This window comes from Python bivittatus, unplaced genomic scaffold (genome assembly GCF_059951505.1).
Source record: "Python bivittatus isolate LINGU-HERP-01145 unplaced genomic scaffold, Pbiv_v1 ctg000590_np1212, whole genome shotgun sequence".
NCBI lineage: Eukaryota > Metazoa > Chordata > Lepidosauria > Squamata > Pythonidae > Python > Python bivittatus.
In genome coordinates, this window is record NW_028277086.1 from 13,606,419 (window position 1) to 13,632,858 (window position 26,440).

The window sequence follows — 26,440 nt, forward strand, 5'->3', positions numbered from 1 at the left end:
CCCCTGCTCCCCAGGTTGTTTTGCTATAGCCTTCAGGTGTAGTGTTGGAAGTGAAATTGTCTGGTTTCTGAAACTAGACCCGGGGGGGTGGGGGGGGTGCATTTAGTCTTTTGCATTAGGCAACAGAACGTGTTGAAGGCGCTTACAGCGATGCATAATGGGGGAAGGAAAGCTGTGACTGTTTCTATGAGTAGTTGGGTTGCTCTTATCTAAAGGTATGAAATGTTGAAGGCAAGGTCCACAGACTTGGGATAAAGCAAGCCGTTCTCCTGGAACTGGTGGCCTGCTTATATGTTTTGTTGAAAGTCTGCACAGCAGAGACAAGGGTGGTTAACCAGAGTAGAAGATCACTTTTCCCCCACCCACGCAAGCCTGCCAGTTTTGGCTCCAAGCCCACATTCTGGAGAGTTAATGAGAGTATCTGTTTTCTCTTTATCTTCTAATAAAATGGCAGGCTAAGAAGAAGAAGTTGTGTCGCTGCAATAGTTGTATGGAATCTTGAGTTCATCCTGGAGGGCTATTTTTTTTTTAAATCAAACTAAACAAACATCCCATTGTTTATTAGATGGTGTGTAAGACAAGCAAACAAGCTGCAGTGGCTTTGCAAACATGTAATGCTGGAGTGCATGGAAGCTCTTGTTAAAATGTGTATTTTGCCAGCAAACCCAGATCCTGAATCCCAAAAAGGGTTTAACCGTTTCATGTATAAGCAGGAGGCAGGAACATTTTAGAAAGCTCCCATTTAAGCAAAAGCTTGATTTACTTGTCTTAATCACGGTAAAGCTAAGGGGTCATATTTTTGCCCACACCGATGACACCACTAGATACAACCACTTTGGGCTGCAAAAATTCAGATGACCATTAGAGAGCAACAAAGAGCTGGAATGTTCTGTATTATCATCTTGTGGTCATGATTTTTGCAGTCCGGAACTGGAAGCCCAAATTGTTATACTCATTCCCTCATAATCACATAACTGTCTTGACTTTGCTCCACCATGCACACATTGCTGTGGTTTGTTTGGCTTGTTGGTTTATCAACTCCCAAGGTCTGATTCTCTGGGGAGTTTCTCAATGTCTCAGGAAATCCTATCTAATCAATTTCAGATTCCTCGTCAATTTCACGATGCCCATTAAAAACTGGGCAGCTTGATTTTCCCTGCTTCCTTCAACAATGTTCCACAAGTAAAATCCCACACAACTTCAGCTTTGAAACATGTTATACTTGGCAGGACATAGAAACCACAATTTCCCCAAAGACCAGGCAGGAGAAAAAGTCGATCTGAGGGAAAATCACATCCGGAGAATGTGTTGAAACCCTATCCTATGTTCCCTGAGTGTGGTGCTTGTCACATTGAGGTAATATAACTCATATGTAGCTGAAGCTCTACGTCTACACATAGGGGAATTGAATGTCCTGCGGTTGTCGCTGTAACTATGTAATTAATACTATAATAGTGAAACTGCATAATTGTTTCATAATAAATAATGGAACAAAACAAAAGAAAAAAGAAAGAGAAAAAATGCTGCCTAACAATTATCCATGAATAGTATCATCTAGATCAGTGTTGTCCAAACGTGGCCACTTTAAGATGAGTGGACTTCAACTCCCAGAATTCCCCATGGCTGGCTGGGGAATTCTGGGAGTTGAAGTCCACTCATCTTAAAGTGGCCACGTTTGGACAACACTGATCTAGATGCTCTAAAACTGACAGCAATTCCAAATTATTTCCATTAATAGTAATGTGGATGGCCCTGTATAGGATAAGAATCTCCCAGGATTCTTCTTCCTTCAATTTATAAAATAACATTGCTACTTTTTAAGTTTTCTGTCCCTGGATATACTGTAGATTTTACTCTGTGGCTTTTAAATGTTCTTTTAGATTTTATATTATGTTTTATTATAGTTGGGTGTTTTAAAGTCTTAAGCTTTATTCTGAGACTAACCTACAGTTGTTCAGCAATAGAGGAATGTACTCAACAATGTGGTTGTAATGTTGTTGATAATATTACTGTTTATAATAGCTGGCAAAAATGGATCCAGAAAACCTGTATATACAGAGCAGAAAAGAATAGGCAGGAGAGTAATTTTCAGCGTCTCTTATAAGGGGATACAGATATTTTTCTATCTGATCCTTCAGAGGTCTCCTGAATATGCTACGTTGCCTCCTGACCCATTTTTTACTCTGCAGTTGGGGAGAGGGAACTTGAGAAGAGGATGTTAAGCCAGCAGTGGGATGAGAGGGCACTAAAGCAAACTGGAGCAGGGATAATACTAGGTTATCTTTAAAACAAAGAAAACTGTCAGTGCTAATGCTGGAGAATAAGTTAAGGGGAATTAGGAGGGAAATACGCTGAGATATGCATTATCCATTAACTGAATGCAGCATGGATCACGCTGGCCTGGATATGCTGAAAAGGTGTCATCTCACACGGGTCTTCAGCAGCTGACTCTGTAGAAGTTTCTTGGCTTCAGCTGTGCTAAAACATTGGAACCAAACTGTGCCAGGAAAGTGTTGCAACCATTAAAATACATGTATTTTATTGCTGTGATATTTCAGGGCTGCCTACGTCTTATGCAATATAAGGAAGGCTGCTTTCTCAGGTCACCAAGAAAACTGTTCATGCAACCGAAAGCACAGCAGGTTTGTTACCAACTTTAGTGGTAGAGAAAAAGTTTCCATCTTTTTTAGCTGTGAGTCGGTAGAAGTGCAGTTAGGGTTGATTTTTAGCATCAGATGTTCTTCCAAATCCTGGTGGCTTCACCATATAAACAGTGTAACTGAGAAGTTAGTACTCCTCATATGTGGGGATATAAATCTTTGAATCTTTATCAACACTTTGGGTGCATACCTTGACTGTACAATAAACCTCCAGTTGTGAACAACAGTGGAGAATGCCATATCATGTGCATTTGCATAGGCCTTCAAACACTTTGCAGTTTTAAAAAAAGTTTATTTTAAAAATGTGATCAGTTCATATACAGTCCGAGTCCCAGTCCAGAATACTTGTTGTATACAGCTTATACACTTTTGTGGAAAGTATATAAATAGATATACATTCAAATAAAATTTATGGCACATTTGTCAAAGTTGGATTGAGAAGTAATTGCAGTAATGCAAATATCTGTTCACATTCAAAACTAACCACATTTCCCCCGTAACTTACAAACATCTTACTCAAATTTTATATAGTTTTTAAAAATTTCTGCCCACTGTCAAATTGCCCTCCCCTCTCTTCCCCACAAGATTCATCTTGAAACCATGGACAGATAAATCTGACCATTTCAGTTTTCCTCCAGTGCTTCCGGTCAAGTTCAGTTTGTCAAATATGACGGTTTGAGATTTCCAAAAAGATAGTAGCAAGACTTGGGTGCATTTGGGTGCACATTTCTTCCAAACCGTGCAATTTTGCTAATGTGGACAGTTGTTGCAAGTAATTTCCTCCCACACAATGCATCCTTGAGCTTTACTGTCATAAATATGCACTTTGTATAGACTTCCCTTAATCATCATTTTTTAAAATTGTTGAATTGCACTGTAAATGTTGGAAAAGTGCCCATTTAGAAAGTTAGCCAAGTTTCAGTTCTTTACTAATTTCCAACTAGAGACTTAAGTAGGTTCATATTCAAATGCAAACTAAATGAACTTCTCCTTCATCTTTGCCAGAAACATGGTCTAAAACCTGATATTTTAATTGTTCAATCTAACAGCTACATAGCTCATGAATCTGAACACCAGCTTAAAAAGAGACAATAGATTATCCAAGCTAAAAGTGATCTGAGAGGAGCTTTACACTTCTTTTCTCTAAGTGGTGCAGCTGATCACATGGATCTGCAGTGATAACAATGGGATGAATATGAAGATCACATGAAACCATTTCTTTTTTAACTTGAATCTTGTGGGGAAAGGACTCAACTCTAGCTTAATTTTACAACATCAGCTCTCCACTAGACTTTCATTCGAACTTTTTCACAACCATTTCTGAAAAGAAATGACTAGATAGTTCAAAAAGTGAATGCTCTGCTCCTTTAAAAGCAACTATCTATTCCACAATGTCAAGAGGCACATTTGAAGGCAATTATGCTTGTAGCGTTCTCTATTTTAAGTGCTCCAAAAATCCTGCCAAATAAAGCTTCTGCAGATCCATTCTTTTTGCTCAAGCTGTACAAAAGTCTTTTTGAGTTCATGAATGTCTGCCTGTCATTGAATACTACAGCTTTAAACTCAGTCTTTTCAAAGGCTTCCACTGATTTTAGTATCAAGGCAGAAAAAAAAATGTATGCTAAAGGCTTCCTTGAAAACTTCAGTCCAAATGGCATTTAAATCAACACACAGTATGTGATCTTACCACATAAAGAATCCCAGGCAGCAGGTTGAGACAATTGCAAGGTTTTATATCCTTTTTAAAATAATATATGCATCCCGTCTTCCAGATCATGGTGGTAGTTGATCCATTTTGTATTCATATTTCTTTTCATCACAGCATTTATGTCCCGCTTTTTCTCAACAAGGTGCATTTCAGAAACGCCCAACCTTTCATCCTTACAACAATCCTGAGAGAGCTGCAAGAGAGCTGGACTGTGTTCACACAAACATTTAACCTGCTTACCAAATTAACCACTTTTCTGTGCTCTTATACTAAACAGATTCATAAGCTAATCAAACTGAGTTTGATGAACACACAAAGGCATATAAACCATAACCAAGATTAAATCAAACTGGGCTTAGGATGTTGTGCAAATGCATCCAGGAGGACTTCAAATCACCTGGTTCAACAGGTTGTGCAAACACAACCAGAGTGCACAGGCCATAGTCACCTTGTTGGCTCCTTGGCTCAACAAGACTCAAACCTGAGTTTCCCCAATCCTGGTCCAACATTATAACTCTCTGGGATGGGTAACAGCAACATACTCAAATCTGGTCCCATTTGGATGTGTTGGATTATCACTGACCACATTGGCTAAGGATAATGACAGTTCCACACTCCTGCAGGATACCAGGTCAGGCTGGCTGCACAGCACAGAATCATAGAGTTGCAAGGGAACTTAAAAGCCATCTAGTCCAACCTTTGCTCAGTGCAGGATCCACTACAGCATCTCTGGCAGATAGCCATCCAGCTTCGGCGATTTAATGGTGTGTGGGAATGACCATGGGGGATGGGGTCAAGAGATGCTACCTAGGGAATGATCAGATAAGAGACAGCATAGCCTGCAGCTGGATAATGTGTGGGGCAAGAGGGTCAGAAGGGACCCTTCCTAAATTCTCGGGCTGTAAAGGAGATGGCGGGAGAATTGTACTTTAGATTTGCAAGATTCTGTTAATGTAGCTCTACAATAAAGTAGAATTAACTTATCTGGTCTTGTTTCTTGTCTGGTCTACCTGGTAAAGCTGACAAGTTTGCAGACCTCCCACAAAGGTGAACTTACTACTTCATGCAGCCACCTGTTCCACTGGGTAGCAGCTCATATAGTCAGAAAGTTCCTCCTGATGTTTAGATGTTTAGGAAGTCAACTTCCTTATAGATTTAATCCACTGCCCTCTGAGGCGAGAGAGAATGTCTACACCTTCTATGTCATATTTGAAGTCTGTTATCTTATATCTCTTACATAGGCATCGTTCTGAAACACGATGACACCAAACTGATGAAACATACATAGTGACATTGCCATGCAAGCTCTGTCCTTTGGTACATGGCCCTTATATTGTATAAGGAGCAGAGTTTGCACCAGAACTTCATGACACATATTTCATGTCTTGCTGCTCCTTGCTCTGTCCAGCAGACATATGTCTGTCTGTCTGTCTATCTCACTTCTTCTACAACCTAAACATACCCAACTCCTTTAATCATTCTGTAGTAGGACTGAATAGCCTCCCTTGAACTTGCACTAGCTTATCAATGTCCTTTTTAGATTGCTGTGCCCAGAACCAGACACAGCATTGCAAGTAAGAAACAATGATTTTCCATGATCATGCAGATTTTAGTCCAGTGTAGAAGTCAATTTAGAAAGCCTCAGATTAGGATGAATGAGATTAGGATGCTACCCAGGGAACATCAAGCTCAGGGGTTCAAGTCTAATCCTTGTCCTTGGAATTATACACATTAGCAGCTTGCTAGCAGCCATCCAGCTTTAGAGGGCAATGTATGTCTATGAATAAAGCTCATTACTGGAACACCTTATAAGAGGCTTCCGCTGGTCTTCCCAAGGTTCTTACTAAACAGCTGTGTTCATGTAACACACCTAACCTGGCTACTTAATTAACCCATTTTCTGAGTTTGCAGAAAACACTGAACCATAATCTAACCAAACAGGCTGAGTTTGCATAATATGTGAAGCCAACACAGAGACAAACTTAACCAAGTTTAGCATGTTGTGCAAAAGTGCCCACTAAGACTTTATGTGGCCTGGTTAAGTATGTGACATAAATACAGCCAATTAGTTAGAACTGAAGCAAATAAATGCTCATCTAACCAATTTCATCTCTCACAGCCTTTTCCAGCCAGGGGCCTGCAGATCTGGTGGGGCTATAATTTCCAGACAGCATATCCATTTATTGATGAGAACGACCACTGAAAATCAAGAATCATTGGGGTCTCAGGGTTGGCAAAGAGGCATTTTACAGCCTCAGGTCTTGAGAAACTGTTTAAACTTGGTGTTGCCAGAGTATTTCCTCTGGCTGGATCACTATGAAGTCTCCTTTCCTATAAAAAGGTAGCTGGCATGGATATTACAGCCTTACAAGAACAGGGAACATTTCAATGATTAGTGTTCCAAATTATCTCACAGTGGAGACGGAACCATTTTGTGGAAGGACTATACCACGAGTGGTTGAACATCTTCAAATGACCTTAGTGACCTTTAATGACTTAATGCAAGATTAGTTATCAGAACCAGGCTGTGTTTACCTGGGTTCTGAATTAACCATTTTTCAAGATCTCCACAATAAACTGAACCATAAAATAACTAAAAAAGGCTGGATTCACACAGTCACAAAGTCATAACAAACTAATTAAGGTTAATACTAATTAAACAATGATTTATGTGAATCATCCAAATCTTTACCAGACCTGATTGTGTTGTGTGAATGCAGCTCACATGTGACTCAGCTGAAATATGAAAGGCCAGTTTTCCTTCACCATTTTGCCCAAACTCTTCCTTCCCCAGTAAATAGGAGAGTCTATGTTAACTGCAGCTAAATTAGAGCTGAGAGGCCTTTTGCTTCTCACCACAGATCCCAATAAAAATAATCTTTCCAACATTGTTACATTCAGTATCAGGAAAGTTCCCGCAGGCATCAATGGAAGCTTCTTCTAAAATATAACTAGCAGCTCCAAAGACATTTAGTGAGTATCATAGAAGAAGAATTAAATTCTTTCTCTCTGCTTGCCATGATCCTGATATCCACCCTTCCCTGTGGTTATTATGTGTAAGACAACTTGTGTTCGATAAGTGCATTCACACAATTAATTTCAAGTTTAGGTTGGTCATTGGAGATCTTGTTGGGGATGGATGAAATGTGTGGATCACAACCTCTGATGGCAAGTTGATCAGGACCCAAAAGAACATCAGTGGGCCTTTTAATCCTTGCAGGGGCACAACTAACAGGAAGATTAAGAATGCTAAGCCACTGTGATAAATGTACATTTATCTGCATGGCTTATAAGATTCCACTTTATTTGCTGTAGCACAAGGGATTTTGTCAGGTTTCTATAACTGTCGAAACAAGAGTTGATTGACTTGCTTTTTGCAATATTATAGATGTATTCAAAAAAAAACCTCGGAATCTTGGATGTCCTAAAATTGTGGCATCGATATTTACCCACCTTATTTATAAAAGCATATCTAAATTGTAACAAAGTGCATGTCAGCTAAATTATAACGTAAGCTGATGGCCCCAGGTGGTCCAGAAGTAGGTAGCACATCATACTAAGGTTCATATGTCTTGTGCAAGACTGGACTGTGTGGTGTGCATCAGGGAGTGAATTCTGTCTGCTCTACTATATTCTTCAGTGAGATTTTCATCAAGATGATGGCAGGGCTTCTGTACTTGATAAAGTTTCTTCTCCATCTTCATAGATAAAAGGATAACGGTTCCCTTGAGCTGAGCTTGACTGTGATAGACTACATGGATACAGCCATATCATTTTGTTGGCAACAATATGGAAGTAATTTACCATCATTTTCTTTTGGATAGTTTCTCAACTTCCCGGTCTAACACACAGACCCAGGGTTTGCTAGTGGTCTTCTATTAAAGAACTAAACAGGTCTGACTGGTTTAGCTTTTCAAGATCCTTGGCTACAAAACAGACTTAATTATGCAAAAACAGCATGTTTAAAATGTACACTTGCTTTCTGTTGCATAATTTGTTCAGGAAGTAGGAATGGGCCTTCCTTGGAACCAAGTCTGTAACCATTTTTCTTTCAAAATAAAAGTTTACTTCTAGCCATATATTTGAACTGAAATTGCTACCAGATCCTTAAAATGGATGGGCATGCTCTAAGTCAACCTGCCCCAATGGAGCATGTTCCAAACAAACTGGACCCAAACTTCTTGAATTCTCCACAAATTCACCTGTTGGTTCTGCTGAGGAATTCTGGAAGTTGTGGTCATAATGTACCTGGAGACATTACATTGAAAGACCTGGGCTAAATCTGTACAATCCCAAATTAAAATGTGAATTAAAAGAAAAACAAGATGACATTGAGGAGCTTGGCACAGACGTGATTCCTAATGTGAGATTTCACAGCTGCATCAGACCTTGCCCATCCATGAAACTGACCGTCTAAGCTTGCCATGACTTGGATCTGTAACCATTCCTTTGTGTAGCACAAGCTGATTTGTGCTTCTGTAGTTTAGACTCACCAATGTGCACCCATGGTCTTAGACTACATCCATTGAAGACTCTATCATTAAAGGAGGGGAGGAAAGTACTTAGGAAGCAAAACTGATCTCTGAGAAAAAGTATGTTTTTATCCCCTTGTATAACTTTGCTTCTATTTGCACAGTAGCTAAATCCACAATGGTGGAGCAGCAGATCAGGAATATATCTCAAGGCTCGATTTCTTCCATCACTTCCATGACGATGGTCCGAGGACCAGTTAAGATGAGATTGCTCACAGTCCTGTAATCTGCATGGAGAACATTGAGCCCATTCACCGAAACCACAAACTGACAAACCTAGGAGGAGGAGAAACAGGCAAAGGCACTTAGTCATGATGCTGGAGAAAGGCACAACAGTTTGCTCTGAGCCTGAAAGCAAACTGAGTACAAAACCATCATAAACTTTCTGCAGCCCAAAGACATATCATGCCAGCAAAGCATCTGTTTTAATATTACAGCTCCCAGCCCATTTAGAGTTATCCATTAATATTTGAATGCATCTCTGGATAATAAAGATTTTAATAAAGATCTTTTTGAATTTTACAAGTGCAGTCTGCTAAACTGGAAAGACAGTTTACAATGGCAGGAGAACAATGGAGGAAAGGTGAGGAATGTGACAGCTCTTGGCAAGGAGAAGGCAAAGTTGCACAATCTAGTTGGAAGAATCCCAAGAGAGCTTCTTAATTTTGCAGAATATTGGGAGCAAGTCTTAACCCAGATGAGCAAGCCAAACAAAAGCTACCAGGAACGTAACAAGGAAGGCACTCCAAGTTTTCTTGTACTGCAAGAATAAAATCTGACATGATTCCAATGTTTGTGGAACTTTAATTAACTTCCTAAAAGTTACTGTTGACTGGATAGTCTATGCAGCAAAGATGAATTCCCACTGCCCCAGCTATTCTCAAGTCTCCTGATTAGATCTGGCTTTTAAAACCTTCAGACTTAAAAATTGCCTATTTTTGAGACTCTTCCTTGGAATACCTTATAACTATTAAGCATGCAATCTGGTAGGCTGCATCTCCTTTCCAAAGTTTAATGAATACACCTTTTCCTGCTTCTTCCCTCATGAATCTGTTTGCCCCAGACTTTCTTCACCTGCGCTGGGGCAGAATTGGAGTCCCCTATTTAAAGGGAAATAAAACCTTCATGTGGACACATCGCAGTCTAGCCTTCCTCCTAGCAGTGTCTTAAAATACCACAGAAACTGCTGATGGGAGGGAGGGCATGGCAATTTTCTGACGTCTTTCAGTCACGCAGTTCAGTACGTAAATGATTTTCTGCAGCTCGTTTTGATAAATGTGTAGGGTGGCTAGGAACAACACAGGATGGAGCCTCAACATTTGAAAGCAAGGAACAACGCTTTCTGCAGCGCCAAGTCCATCTGCCAACATTTGAGGACCTGCAATATTTCTAAAATCACAGGATTTCTGTCCTCTTGGCATGTAGCAAGCTTATCTCTCTTTTCCAAATCTATCCTCCTGTCTTTGTTGTGTACATTTTCCACAACCATCGCAATCCCTCAATTCTACGACTGAGCAAACATGTCACCCCCGGTGCCATGACAAAAGAGCCAGGGGTTTTTAAAGAAGCCAGCCCCCAATTCATCCAGGCTCAAAGAAGGTGACTACAGTTAGCTAAGGTGCTAATTCCACCACTTAACATCCATCATTTTCACTTCCACTTTGTGTCATCTGTCGGCTGAATTTTTAAATAGGCAAGGCTCTAACCTAGTTAGTTACAGTGAGATTCCCCAGTACTTCAGCATTATTGGAGTAAAAGTATCTTAAGCGGGAACTGAGTGCTGTGCCTTTCATGAGAACATCTTTTATTTAACACCATCCCCAGGAAGAGTCTTTCTGCACACACCACATTTGTGTGAACATCTCATTGGCTGAGGAGTGGGCGGTGTGTGTGAGAGCAACAATCCAGCTCTGGCATAAACAGAAGATTACAGCTCCAGAGAATAAACATTAATCGCTTTCAACCCGCAGGAGCTCAAAGCCTGCGGGGTGTCACATTACTGTAGGAACTTTCTAGGAAGTGTTTACTAGAAGCTAGGATTCAATTTGCAGAAGTGAGAAAAACAACACTGTTTATTCTTCTGTAGGATTCTTCTGCCGATGGGGCAGTGCTCTTCGTGTTGCTAAAGCAAACAGGGACTCTTTAACAAGTTGACAACCACAAAAACAAAGTTATGAGGACACCCAGTCGCTGTATAAAAGTTTTGTAAAACTTCACACATGGAGGGAGTCAAATCTCCTTTGAGTCAAATTTGATCCCTGGTGACTTCATGGTTTCCTTACCAGGGATACAGAAATGGGTTGCCCCTCTTTCTTAGCCCAGTGTTCCTCAACCTCAACAACTTCAAGATGTGTGGACTTCAGCTCCCAGAATTCCCCAGCCAGCATGCTGGCTGGGGAATTCTGGGAGTTGAAGTCCACACATCTTGAAGTTGCTGAGGTTGAGAAACACTGTTTTAGCCTATAGTCAATGGATTCTGGGGGTCTGTTGACCAAGCATTAACCACGTCTGACTCTGCCTAGCTCCCATTCCTCAAGGCGTTTCCACTTCCAGTAGCTACATATGATGATAGCAAATCTGAACTGTCTCATTCCCTCTACATCTCTCATCAGGATCAGCTGCTTGTGGATTCCATCTCTCCACCTAGAACCAGACCAAGAGTTAGACAGTGGATTTACTGACTCAAGGAAGGGGAAGATGAACAAACTCAGCACCACCCACAAGTTAAAAAAATAATTCAGAGAGATCCGTCTCCTTTTTCCTCCTTCCTTCTTTCCTTTTGCTCTCCCATGTGCATTCTCTTTCTGCTCTTCCACTCTCCAAACTTGCTCTGTCCTCAATGAGGCATCAACTGAGTGACATTGGCAGGAAGGGGGTGGGGGATGGCAGTGGCAAATGGCCAAAACAGGTTGCACCAATGCAATGCAAGTCCCCCCCTTTTGTACATGAATTGTGACATCACCCGCATATAGGGAAGGGCTGGAGCTTCAGTTGCAGCAGCATGCCATAAAAAATGTGGAGTGTAGAGCTTGCAATATGATGTTGCAATGTTGCTTTCATCATAAAGAGTGCCTACAGACACAACTGCCTGAACCCCAAACCTTTGGACATTGTCGTGTGGAAGAAGGCCGGCTTAAGTGAATCAGGATTGGTCTAGTTCCAACCTGAGGCACAGAGGCTACTTTGTGCCCTGAAGGCTCCTGAGATGGGACACCTACAAAGCAGGCTGAGATGTTTGTTGGCACTATTCATCCTCCAGGCGGAAGGAAAAAAGGGGGTTCCAAAAATGATTAATCTCTAAGGCAGACAGAATTTCAGCATCCAAATTCCCACCAAGAGCTGCTGAACTTTAAAGGCTATTTTAAGTTGCCAGCAAATGCTCTGAAGGGGGAAGAGGTCACAGCTGTGCGGTCTGGCAGAGGGTGCACGCACTGCAGCAGCAATTGGGCTCCTGCCCAGACTGGAATTTGCGAGCCAAATGAACACACAAGCAAAACCTTGTTGCTCTGCTGGCAGCCAAGGCTGAAGCAACCTCAGCGCTATCTGAATGGGCCCAGCTGCTGGGGCTCAGCCCTCAGCTCCCAGGCCTTTCCATCCTGGATAGGTTTCATCTTAGGTGCCCATCAAGCACCTTCTGCAAAACAGGCTGTCAGACTCCTTGTTTGAAATATTCATCTCCCCCCATAGTGAGACCAATTGGTTTGAGACAGGTATGGCAGCTGCAGCCTGTGAACCATCTGCAGTCCCCAGGGGAGGTCCACAGAGTGTGGTCAAGAAAGTCAAGTTGGTGGCCACAATGATGCAATCAAAGATCCCACTGTTTCTTTGTATGATCCTTTGCAGATGCCCCTGTCACAACCCTGTACATTATGATCCTGTAGCCCTTGGTTGCAAAGACATGTCCATCCTCTGCTTTGCACATTATAATCCCCAGCAGCATGGCTTTTGTAGTCCCAATACATCCGAAAGGCACCAATTTGGGGAAAAATGGCTTAATCATTCCCCCATCTGCTTTTGTTTCTCTGCCTTCCTTGGTTCTTTGTATCTCAATGGTTGCAAATCTACGCCTGGAAAACCCATTTGGGAAAAGCAGCCTGGGAAAGGTCTTGTTGACTGGTTCAGTAACCCAACCCACTTTCCCCCTTTTCTAGCTGAGTCCACACAGTATACTTCAAACAAAGCCATACTAACAAACCTGCAACTTAGCATGTTGCATGAATCTAACTCCTGTGGTTGGCACACCATGTTTTCTAGGTTAGTGTGTTGTATGAACCCAGCCAATTTATTTTGCTCAGCCAACTATGGCTGTGCAAGATGTGAAGCAGGTTCCAAGAAGCCAAACCTAAACCCTCCTCATGTATAAATCAGATATCAGCAGAGAAAAATCATGCACACATGAGATCTACACATGCTGGCCTCTCACTATATGCATGAAGTCTACCCTGCTGACATGGATATTTTGAGGTGGGTTACATCAGTGGACCATGGTCAGGGCACAAGGGATATTTATAGGGATATTTGTGGGGTAAGTTCCAAGCCTGTGTATGATGTTCACAAGAGGTGCATTCCCTGGTGCTCAGCCATCTCTTGTCGAAGTTTTAAAGCAGCTGCGTCCTTTACAAGAGTAACATAGTTACTTTGAAAGTTATCCCCAGATCTCTGCATGCAAGTATGTACACCACCATTTTGCTTCCTCCGCAATCTCAGTGAAAGTGTTGTGTGAGCAGGCACAAGTAAAAACCAGGGGCAGCTTTTGAAGCAGCCACGCAAAGGTTTTGCCAAGGAAGCAGCTGCTTTAACACTACACAGGGAGCTGCTGTTTGTGCTAATGTACTTTGTAAAGCACCGTTTCAAATGGTTTGCAAAACCCCTGCTGAGTATTCTTCCTCTCTGAACACCCGAACAGAACTATTATTTTGATGAAAAATATCAAGTAAAACCATCTCCACTTTTGGAAAGAGGTGTCCTTAGTCAGAGAAACCATTCTTCTCACCTGAAGCCAGCACTAATGTTTTCACTGAGTGGCTAATGTCCTTATCGCATTTGGCAGCTCGTCGAAATGAAAACAAAACAAAATCCTGAGTTAGTGCTTTTAGCTTCCAGCTGGATCCAGCAGGCCTTACTGGGTCTCTATGAGCAATGACTACAATGGCTTTTTGGAAAGAGCGGCAGGTGTTTGCAAATCTTTATCTCTGGGTCAATATTGACTCCACTTTGGTTTCAGACCTGGGATACAAAGCCAAACTCTGTTAAGTTCTTGGGTGCTCAAAAGAAAGTTGCCGCTTCCCATCAAATTGATTTCATGTTCCTGCAAATCTGGTAGCAAACTAACAGAGGATCTTTTCAGATTTCCTGCCACCCAACAAGGCCAGTCCTTGATATGTTATGACTTAGACAAAGAACGAACTGTCAGCTGGTTATTTCACTGTTTGCAGAATTTATTGTTTTGTTAGATTTCCATCTTCCTCCAGGAATTCACAGAGGCTTGCACAAGGATCTCCTTCATTTATTCCCATAACCACTTGCAAGCCAGACTGGGCTGAAAGAGAGTGACTAGCCCAACATCAACCAGCCAATTTCCATGGCTGAGGGTGGGCTGCAACTTGGTCCAGCCACTTAACCCCAGGGGCATCTGCAGAGGGGGGAGTACAAAAAGTCAAGATGTGGACCCTGGACATTCGAGTGAAGCCCCACCCCTCTTTAGAGCCCACATAAAAAGGGGTGTGGCTTTGATCACATGCTCACAGCTGCCATCTTGACTTTTTTTACCCTCTTCTCACAGATGCCCCTGGTAACCACTATACTATTCAGGTCAATTAGACTGAAAGTTGAAAGTTATTTCAGTGCAGTCAATATCTTTATTACCTTTTCCAATGTTTAAAGCAACAGGCTAATAGTTGTGCCATTTGGAACTATTCCATATTTAGGATTAACATGTATCATTTCTTTTCAAGTTAACAAAGAATATAATCCTTCCTTGGTCTTGGGAAATAGGAACCCTAAACACAACGAACAACTTTAATGGATTATCATCTGCATAAATTTGACATTTTATTGTTACTCACTTCTGCGATTCTCTTTTGATACTACATTTCAAAATTATTGTTATTATGAGGTAACACTTGAACTAAATTACTGATAAGAAGCAACCCTGAAATAATTAGCTAGTGTTGGTTAACAGAATCAGATTGGGGGTCATGAATTCTAAAAACAATTTGTTTAGAAAGTTGGCATGTATTTAATTATAATTAAGAAAAACATTAACACTGCTGGGAAGGTAGTAGGTAGTACAGGATCTATTCCATAAGAAGCTAAAATAACCCTTGTATAAAAGCATGCTTTTGTCCAGAATGTTTTCTGGAAGTGATGGGAAAATGTTTGTGTGTGGTAAATCAGGAACAGCTAGGAATAATAATAATAATAATAAATGAATGGGTGTTGAATGCACATGGACTGAAAGAAAAGTAAAAACCTAGTACAAAGAAGTTATAGTGAGATGGTTTGATCACACAGAGAGAATGACCAATGATGACTTGCAAAACAAATAAATGAAAGAAGAAAGTGAATGAGTTGAGAGGAGAAGGAAAGGGATGACGTGGCCTGGTTGTCTGAGGGATCACCTATTCCCAACAATTTCTGTCTGCCCAGTAAGATTGGGCAGAGTAAGCATGCTCCAGGTCCCTTCAATCAGTGTTTTTCAACCTTGGCTGCTTGAGGATGGGTGGACTTCAACTCCCAGAATTCCCCAGACAGCATGCTGGGAGTTGAAGTCCACATATCTTCAAGTTGCCAAGGTTGAGAAACATTGAATTAAACAATATCATCTATCGGGACCTAGGAGGCATGCCTTTTCTGTCACGATGCCTGTCCTCCAGAATAGCTTCCCCCCAAAGACTGTATGGCTCCCACCCTGCAGCTGTTCTGCAGGTCTTTGAAAACCTGTCCCTGCTCCCAGGCCTAAGGTTACGATGGCTGTCAAGCCTTTGTTAATTTGTTCTGGATGTACATGTCTTTCTTCTTTCATTTTACTGTTTCCTAATTTTGGAGATATAAGTTGCCCAGAGTCGCTGGGAGTTGGGCAGCCTCTAGCTCCAATAAATGAATAAATAAAGACTGAGAAAGTCAGGGTGGGATGAAATTGATGATGCCCTCCAAAAGAAAAAGATGAGAAGGTTTAAGAACCAAAGGCGATGCCTGAAAGTGATGGATGGAGATGGTAGAAGCAAGGATGGTTTGCAAGGAGAGAAAGGTGTGGAGAAGCAATGTGGGGAAGGGAGTCTGTTCTTCCTGAAAGTCCCCTGAAGTTCACCATTGTGCTGACACCCGACATCATTTGTGTCATTTAAATACAGTCATTTGCATGATGATGTCATTACACAAATGACATAACTGGATGCAAACAATGCTATTTGCATCATTCAAATAACGATGTCATCACAGCAGTGCACAAGTTTCAGCGGAATTTTGTAAATCTGGAAAATCAACATTTCACAGTATGTGTATATATGTGTGTGTGTACGCTAGCAGATTTGAACAGAGCAATTTTACGTTCTGATGCCTATTACGATGTGTCAGATTTTTATTTTAATCCCACAATGTGTCCCTTGGTTTTTTATTGTTTTTATTATTTATTTATTTATTTAAATGTATTGGCCTCCCAACTCCAGTGGATTCTGGGCGGTGCATTATTTATTGATTTAAGGCTCCTAGAAAGGCACGTGTTCTTTAAGGGGCTGGGACCGGATCGTGCAATAGGCACAGTTCCGTCTTCCAGGACAGAAGAATGGCAGGGAGGCTCGAGAGAAGCTATCGCGGCACCTCTAACATCTGTTTCTCATCACCACGCTCTGCCCACAGGGAGGCCTTCCCAAACCCACTGCTGAATTCCTTACTGCAACATGCACTAGCCAAGGTTGGACCACCAGAGACCTGAGGACATCACATGGTCCCAAACTCCATTTAGCAGCTTCTACCTCTACCTCAAACCAAAATTCTGAAAATTTGAGATAGGAAACAGACAAAAGTTAAAACAGGCTTTTCCCTGACTTCAAAACAAAATCCCCATCCAGAAAACCTCTCTCATCCTAAAAACGGTGGAAAATCCTGCCCCTGCCCCTTGGAATGACATGGCTTCATCCACTTGACACCATCATCCATTCACTGGGCACCTTTGCTGTCCAAAAATGACAAACTTAGCCTCCAGCCAGCAATTGGTTACCCTTCCCAGCATTAGATTATAGAATATAGATTATAGCCTTTGACTGAAACATGCAACCCAGCGGACCATGAAGGTCTCCACCCATGTTTCCAAACTAGATTAACACACATGGTAATTTTCATGCTTGTGGTCATGAGAACTCCACTGACTGTTTTCAGTTCCAAAGATTCACAGTGGAGTATTTGACATTAGAACATACTGTGAGGCGAGCCTCCAAGAATCTGTGATTGTGGCACGATATAAATCTGATAAATAAAATAAATCAATAAAACATACAGAAGCAACCGGGAAGAGAACCCTGGAGGATAAACTCCTGATCCATGATTACTCTTCTGCATTTGAAAATACCCAACAAACATTTAACGTATCAGATTCGGATTGACAAGGGTTTCAATATCCAGTCGCTTGCCTGCAGGAATGGTTAAGAATAATTTCTGCCTCCTAGTACTGAACCATCTGAAGGCTTTTACCCTAGTTGAATATAATCCCCTTCTCCCAGAGCTGATGATGGACAAGTATCAGACAACACCATTTGGGAAAGCCGTTTGTCCTTGTGGAGTGATGAGGTGGTGACAGTGAACCATGCTATCCAATTTTCTCCATGGGGTAAAGACATTGATTACGCCTTTTTACAGTGTTTTTCAGGCAGGAAGGGCAAAGTTTGTTTCGTATCAGATGAACAATTGGGCCTCTCTAGCAGCAGAGCAGAGTTTCAAGGCATGCTCACCCCCCACATCACCTGTGACAGGTTGGTAAGCTATATGGTGCTGCCCAGCTTTCAGTAAAGGCTTGACTCTCCTTTTAACTTTTCTTTTATTCTGTTTGTTTGCACCTTTCTCAATATTCTGCATGCTGGTCTTCTGACCCTAACAATAAACCAAACCAAACTAAGCAGAGGAAGCTTTGGCATACACAGACTTTCACTCAGCATAAACATAACTCCAGAGAGCTCCCATTAACAGGATATTAAGAAGAGGGACTTTCAGAGATATCTGAGTCTCCTCTTCATTTTTCCTAGAAATGAACGGTTGGTTGAATGCCTGCATATTTTTCCCAACATATCTACCTATGAGATCTGGGCTGCGAAGATCTGAAGGCCAGTAAACAGCAGCAAAAAAGTCAAGATAATTTTAACTCTCTGTGGCCATCTAGAAGCTGTCCAGAATTTTGCAGCCCAGTTCTGGTAACCTGAGGTTCAGGCCTCTTTCCAGATTGAGTGATTTTTGGATCGGTCTCCCTGCCGCCTTGCAAAATGCAAAGCACAGCCCTGGCGTTCTCATGTGTGTTCTTTCCAGCTTTACAGAACAATCATTCTTCAAATCTGCCTGCTGAGTTGTAGCCCAAACTCTGGCCCTAGGCCTTTGTTCTGCGGGATGTGAGCAACAGGAGTGCAAGGCGCGAGCGTGTGGGGAGAATGAAGATGGCAACTTTTCTAAACAAAGGCAGCAGGCAGCAATCCTCCAGATGCCTCTGGGTGCATCTCAAGACAGAGCAGGCGAGCTGGCCCTGGCACCAAGGACTCTTGGAGAAAGCAAAATGTGGGCCAGATTCTTGCCCTTTTCATTCTCGCCAAGTTTTCTGCGTCTTGTCTTTTGGTGGGAGGTTCCATGCTATTCTGGCAGGAGCATTTGATTAGAGGAGGGAAATAATGTCTTCACTGCTGGGGTTTGTTACTGCACGGAGTGGGAATGCTCCTTATTGTATCACTCTAAGGGAGATTCAGGGGAGGAAGAGGCACACCTGGCTGTTACCTAGGTCAGAGAGGGATGCAGACTCTGAAGAGGGCATTTGCCCCACTCCCCATATGTTGTCCCAAGAGACCTTCTAAACTGCAATTTTCAGTGTCTCAGAAAGATAAATTTATTAAATACATGTGAAGTGAACATACTAAAAAAAAGATAGAGATGCCCTCAATCTCCTTGGGATGACACAGACACAAACATAGCATTTCTGCACAACAGGACAAAAGTAATTTGCCACTGCCTTCCTTCTGGAATGTTTTTCAACGTCTCACTGTCGACTACACCCGAGGGATTCCCTAGTGGCCTCCCATCCAGGTTATAACCAGGTCCTGCCATGCTTAATTAAGCTCTGAGCCCCCTGCTAAGATTCTGTGAACATATTAGCTCCATTGAATGAATTCAATTTAGATGGTAGTTGAATGTGAATGAAATAAAGCCAAGTTTAGTTTCCATTCCAGCTCTAGTGATTGCTGGTATAGAAGCAGCTCTCAGCACAACCTCAAAGTCTCAGAGGGCCCCTTGCATACCCCCAACTGAGATTGTAAGAACAACAGCCTAACTAACTTCTGCCAGGACACAGCATGCAGTCTCCACATTGCAGATGTGTCGATCATGATCTGGGCGCCTGTCACATAGGACTGTTTTCACAAGAGCTATATGGAAGTTCTGGGCAGGGTTTTATCCCAGCTGAAGTGGCCCAAACGCCTGTCCCCCCAGGTCCCCCTCCCCATTAGCATGTTTAACTGCATTAACTCGTTACCTTCATCCCTGATGCCGCTGCTGGCCCACTGGGATCCACAGCTTGCACGTGGCAGGGTTTACTCCCACGCACCACAAATCCCCAACCAACAGCATCACCTACAATCTTAAAAGAAAAGGAAAAGATGGCCACAAGGAATCCTGTTAATAATCTGTCTCTTACTGCAGTCTCTCTCTCTTTTTTTTTTTTAAGCAAAGCAATAGCATTTGATATTCAGTAATGATACAGTGGGCAAAGTCAAGAGCCTCACTTAATTCCTGTCTAAAAAAGGTTAAACTTCTTGGTAAAGCAGGTCATACTGAAACTAATTCTTACATTCCTTTGCATGTGCACGTGTTGGTTCGGTGAACAGGAAGACGTTCCAACTTTTGTTTTAAGGAGACATTACCACAGACTTTAGACATCCTAATGACAGGATTAGCATAGCTCATTTTTTAGCCCCCCTTTCTCCAAATGCTAAATTCATCTACCTTAAAAAAAAAAAAATCACCCACACAATTCTCAGTGTACCCGCTGGGAATTATCCAAGACATTTACCAACAGACCCAACTTCTGTTGACAATGAGAAGTAATTTCTTCTTGTTCTTTGCCCAGCAAAACAACAACAATGCAAGGTGGAAAGTTTGTGAAGGAGCACTTATTAACTCTTCTCTACTGTATTTTAAATCTGCATTCCAAGAAGAGTCAAGAAAGCACAGCTTAATTGTAGGGCAACTTTCCTCCTTAGAGACCAAAACCACAGCCAATATGAAGCATTTATACTATAGACCATATGCTAGTTTATATGCTATCTTTGCTCAGATAATGTATATAAGTGTGTCTTGTAAACTGCAAAGCGTTCCATGTTCAAAATGTTTCTAAGCATGTGTGCTTGTACGCATATGTGTATGGATATGTGTGTGTATATATGCACGTGTGTGTGTGTCTATCTGTACATCTGTATCTGTATCTACTGTATCTGTATCTATCTGTCCACCTCATTTCTTGGTGATTGCATGCACGTATTCATGGAGTTTTCATTGGCAGTGATACAGAAGCAGTTTGCCATTGTCTTTTCCTAGCCTTCTTCCTTGACATATTCTGCTGGTCTCCCATCCAAGTACCAACCCAGTCCAACCCTGCTTAGCTTTCTGAGATCAGCCCTAACCCCATCCCCAGCTGGGCACATAAATACATTGCTCTGATCTTATCAATCATATTTATAAGTTCAGGAACTGACTTCAAAACAGTTGTATTATTTCTACACCACTGCATGAAAATAAGCTTCCAAGGACCTCAAATTATGCCACTGTCAGGTTCAGCACCTGAAATTTAATACCTAAAACTCTAAGCAACCGTCGCAGCACAGCATAAACCTTTGTGGGCATAAATGATCAAAATGTGATGAGCAACAGAAAATAAAGATGTGAATCAAAAACTTACAGTGAATGTTTTCCTGGCATAGGGAGCCCCAGGCCTCAAGAGTTCCTCAGGAGTCACTGTTCTCTTTAATACTGCAAAAAAAAAAAAAAAACAGGAAGGACACCAAAATAAGCCTTGGTTCTGGTTATTCTTCATAGGTTGAAGCTGCTTCCAAATTAGGAATTTAGACTGGAACTGTCTGGCCTCATTCAGCTGTTTTTTACAAGGATTATATCACTATTTCTACTTACTACTTCTGCTTTTTTCTTCTCCCAAAGATGACTTTTTTGAGAATAGAGCAATTACTCTGTACCTTCCCTCTGCACCTAAGAGGGAAATCATTGGGCCATTTTTCACAATTGTCAAGGAGATCAACTGTTCGTTGTCAACAAAGCGAATTTTAGATATGACCCGGATGTGCTTATGCCATGAACGTATAAGGGGAAAAGGCTGCAGCAGGGAGTACCCTCTTGCTTCAGAATACGTAAAGAAAATAGTAAGTTGGTTGCTGATTTGCACTCCTCCTTTCCATAAAGTCTACATGTGCATTTTGACATTTGTCCGCGCGCCCAGGAAATGCCCAGTTTCCGAGCATTTAAATCCAGAGAAATAAACAACCCTGTATAGCTACAGGGAAGAAGAGAGGGAATTATGCTCTTAATCTGAATGACATCACAAGCACTGCTCAATAGATCCCACAATGCTTTTTTATTGCCTTGTCCATAGAAATCAGGCATCAGTCCTACGAACTCTGCTGAAGTAAATGGGACTGCCTTTTAAGCCTACATCAGTGTTTCTCAACCTTGGCAGCTTTAAGATGTGTGGACTTCAACTCTCAGAATTCCCCAGCCAGCTGGCTGGGGAATTCTGAGAGTTGAAGTCCACACATCTTAAAGCTGCCAAGGTTGAGAAACACTGGTCTACATGGATAAGAACATGCTGATATTCATTGCAACTGAAACAGATGTGCAGAAGCTGAGTAGAAGTTAAGGGAGGAAGCTGGGGAATTATTAATATTCCCAGCAACCCAGGATTTATACTTTGATTGCTGGTAAGTGTAATATCCAAAGAGGAGAGGAAATTAGGAGGAAATATGTCTAGAATCACAAAAATCAGTCATGCTTGTGGGCTCACGAGACAATTAAAGCACCCTCTGTCACACAGCCTGAAAAGAGCTATTATGGCGCTACAGAAACTGTCTGCTGAAGTTATTAATGCAGAGCCAGACTGACGTGAGAAAAGAGAACCCCAAATTATTTCTTCATAGTCAAATTTCCCTTGGAATAAGCATCTTTTTTATCCTTTTTTTTTTTTTTTTTTAAGTCCAGAAATGAGTTATCTTTCATCTTTCTGGAAACACAGGAAATTGCTTAGAACAAAAACAGGCTGGTGGTAGCTTTCATCTGGTTAACGAAGGGCTTGTCAGATAAGAATTGATGTGACAGCTGAAAGAATGTTGTAGTTCCTCCCAGTCATAGCATCATCACTTTGTTGTTCCACTTTCATGCGCTGCCCTGTTTCATTCACAGCTCAAATAAATCAAAGGCTGTTCCGTTCGGCTTGTGCCTGAGCTGCGGATTGCGATTTCAACTGAGCAACAGAGAAGACTTACGGACTGATCTACAATTGAGAATCAAACCAGGCAGAAAACATGGAGTTTAATCTGATTCTGAGATGATTCTGCATCCAGGGAATTCTACAAACAACTGGCTCTAGTATCAGTGATTCAGGATGTGGTGACTTTTAGCAGACTGCTTCTCCAAGAAAGCTTTTTATTTTGCCTAGAAGATAGCATTTTACAAGCAGTCCAGGCATTTGTAATCTTCCCATGCTTTTTCACCAATTCTTTTGCCTTTTTGTGTAAACCAAAAATCCACTACGGAGAGATAAATGGAAAAACTCACAATGCCTTCGGACTGGTGCTGCTAGGAGTCATTGATCCAGAAACATCTCCCAGTTCTGACCAGTGCACATCCCTGTCTATTCACATACCATCAGTGCTGTGAATTCAACGCAGTGAGTGAATGTTAGATGAAGGATGACTGTATGGGAGCCATGAAGAATTGCTTGTAAAATCAAATGCATCACTGCTTAGTCAGTGTTCACAAACACTGTAGGTTACAAGTGTTGAAGGGACAGTAAGACAAGTGGTTGTCTCTGTTGCTTCAACCTAAGAAACATCCAGTAGCCCAGAGGCCATTTGAATAAATAATGTGGTTGGTCTGGTTTTTGGCTCAGCACCTATGTCAACACAGCCAGCTGCGGTTTGGGAACCCAGCTCGAGGATGCTTCCAGGCAAGGTTCTTCCAAGAAGAAAAATCATACCAAAACCAGCACTCTATGCAATGTATCGGATGCTGGGAGAGACCACTTCCAACAACGTGCAGAGTTGTGAAATACCGGAATCTTTTATCATTTAAACACCCCAGCTTATCTGAACATAGTTTATCAGGGTTCTCTTTAGCCTGGCATGCTAGCTTTGAATGTGCTGGCATGTTTGTTTATTTAATCGCAGGGAGCCTGCGGACATTCAGTTCCACACCTTTGAATGGAAATGGTACAAGTCTCCAAAAGAAATTTTACATGGGGCTGCCATTTGTACAGCATAGTCTACAGCTGTCTAGACAGGTGGTGATTTGTTTGATTATTTGCTCCACAAAGGCAGACAGGTGGTGACTTTTGCTTTCTTTATATACATTTTATTCAATAAATTTCACCACAAGCATGTAAAAAGGTTAGGACTGTGGAGAGATCGGGATTCGGAGGGCAAAATGTGATTCGAGTGCCTATGTATCTCCTGTTCAGAACCTTAACCCAGGGCCAAACAATTTCCTTCATATCTGCTTCATATCAGATATGAAGCTGGCTGGGGAATGCTGGGAGTTGAAGTCCACACATCTTAAAGTTACCAAGTTTGAGAAATTCTGGTTTAAAGGGATCCTGACAGGTGTTATGTACACACCTAGATGTCTTCCAAACCCTTCAAATCCAAATCTCTGCATAGCCCTAAACAAAGACAACATTCTGTCAAGTCAAAATCAATGCCTGGTTTCTATGCGTCATTTGCAACAATACAGAAATGGATTACTGTTGCCTTCTGCCAAGATGTAAGATTTGAAGGGATGAGGGTGGGGGTAGGAGGGAGATACGGAACATAAAGCTATGTAAAAATTGTGGAGTCCTTGGTGCTCTCTGAGCTTGGTTGTGTGCTTGTAGATGTTTCATTACCCAACTAGGTAACATCATCAGTGCACTGATGATGTTACCTAGTTGGGTAATGAAATGTCTGCAATCAAACCACCAAGCTCAGAGAGCACCAAGGACTCCACAGTTCAACCCTGAGCTATATATATTCTCTTTTATGTAAAAATGATGCAACCAAATGTCTTCATAAAGCACAGATTTGTACTGAGGATATAAGGATGTCCCCTTGTATCAGAATAACCACTGTTATCTCAAAAAGCCAAATGTGACCTTAAGCCATATATAACCATTAATTCTGCCTGGGATGGTAACTGCTCCTCCAAGACAGTTATTAATTTCTGCCCAAGGTAAACCGCCATGTTGAGCCATTTTCATCATGGGGAACAAAAAGGGTTAAATTTGCTCTCCAATAAATAAACCATAATCAACCACCATCACATCCCCCAGCCGAGTAGCTGCTATTTGCATTTAAACAAAGAGAGAAAATGTGCACATTAAATGCAACAATGCAGAAATCTGGCCCCTAAACAATCACCGTTGCAAACATGCTCAGCATCCTACCAGATTTGGGGTTGCAGAGGACAGGTGGGCTGCTGCCGAGGGTCGGGCTGCTGCTGAAGTACCCGCTGCTGCCACAGCTGCTCATGCTACTTCTTCTCACAGCAGAGACAATCTTGATCTCCTTGCTGGGGCTCACTGTCCAAACCAAAGAGTGAGGGAGGTTTATGGAGAAGACAAGAACCAGGCTCGCGTCTCGTACTGTTTTCCTTACATTCTTCTGTCACATCAGAACTATATTACGGGAATGACCACTTGTTTAGCAACCATTTGAAGTTATGACGGTGCTGAATGAGGGGGACTTAGGACATAGTTGCAGCCATTGCAGCATCCCTGCAGTCACATGATCGCAATTAGGGCACTTGGCAACCAGCTCGCAATTACCATGGTCGCAGCGTCCCATGGTCAGGTGATCATCATTCGTGACCTTCACTGCCAGCTTCTGACAGGCAAAGTCAATGGGGAAGCCAGCCGGAGGTCACAAATGGCGGTCATGTGACCATGGGATATACTATGTCCATGCCTAAGAACGGCAACTGGAACTACCAGAACTGCCGTTGTAAGTCAACGTGGTCACGTGATGTCGTGCTTTACAACGGTATCACTTAATGACGGAGTTGCCAGTCCCAATTACTATTGTTAAGTGAGGACTGCTTGTATCATTTCCCCGCTTATTGGGCAAGTGTTCTACTACACCGCAAAAGATACAAATCACTTCAAACCATTCTGTTTGGCCATGTGGCTGTCTTTGGTTATTTCCATGCTAGTGACTTATTCTGCCATCGTTGTGCCAAGTTAACAGTAATGAGGAAAGGCTTAATATCACTTCAGTGATGGCTGGGTGATGCTATGAAAATGCAGTAATGGGGAAATGAGCTTCATTGCTACTAATGTGGGATACAGAAAACAGAGAATTTTAGGGCTGTCTCTCCAGCTGGCCAACAGAAAAATACATAGGATGTCATTCAAACAGTGCCTTGGGTTATTGCTGGTCCTGAAACTAAAACCCCTCGCCACCCCAAAAGGAAATAAATTGCACTGACAGTGCCTAACATTGGGTTTATTTATCTGGTTGTCTGCCAGAAACATCTACATGCTTGCTGTGAAGCATCAATGGATCCACTTCAGCTGCATACTATGTCACCTGAAACCCAGATGCTGGGAGGTGGGATGAATCAAGAATCAGTGGGAAAAGACTACTCACAAGGTCTACACAACATTTACAATAGGTGATCTGCATTGGCCAGATGCTTATTCACATTACATTTTGCTTTTCAGGTTTACAATGGGCACAGATTTAAATTTGCGTAATAAAGAACCCAAGAAGTTATCTTATACCAGGACAGACCATTTATCATGGAACCAGGTCTTCTCCAGAGGTAAGCACTCTGCGTTCCTACAGCTGCTTATGGCCTCAGTCTCTTTTCAAAAGGTCTCTGCAGGATCAGTTCAAGTGTGACAGGCTTCAGGTAGCAAGCAGGACTCAAACCACTTTGGCAACCTCATAAGAAATCCAAGAACTTATGACTAGTGATATTTATGGAAGAAAGTTAGGAAGCCATAACCCCAAAAAATTCAACAACTTTGGTGGTTCAAGAACTAGGCCTATACATAGAAACAATGTTCCAACTCTCTTGTATTTCTTTTTTCTTCCTGC

General features: G+C 41.9%; 1 protein-coding gene across 3 annotated transcripts in view; it reads right to left on the reverse strand.

The window, feature by feature from the left end:
* Window positions 1-2,931: 2,931 nt before the first annotated feature.
* The window catches only part of DEPTOR (DEP domain containing MTOR interacting protein), a 75,957-nt gene continuing 52,448 nt past the window's right edge, over window positions 2,932-26,440 (reverse strand). For 2 of the 3 annotated variants that reach the window (XM_088149009.1, XM_088149012.1), the window contains exons 7-10: window positions 24,787-24,921; window positions 21,043-21,113; window positions 19,621-19,725; window positions 2,932-9,176 (exon numbers count right to left, since the gene is read on the reverse strand). In XM_088149009.1, coding sequence (XP_088005135.1) covers window positions 9,048-9,176; window positions 19,621-19,725; window positions 21,043-21,113; window positions 24,787-24,921 — 440 coding nt within the window. In that variant the 3' untranslated portion in view covers window positions 2,932-9,047. The remainder of the gene's footprint in view (window positions 9,177-19,620; window positions 19,726-21,042; window positions 21,114-24,786; window positions 24,922-26,440) is intronic. The other variant, XM_088149010.1, reaches the window with a different exon arrangement.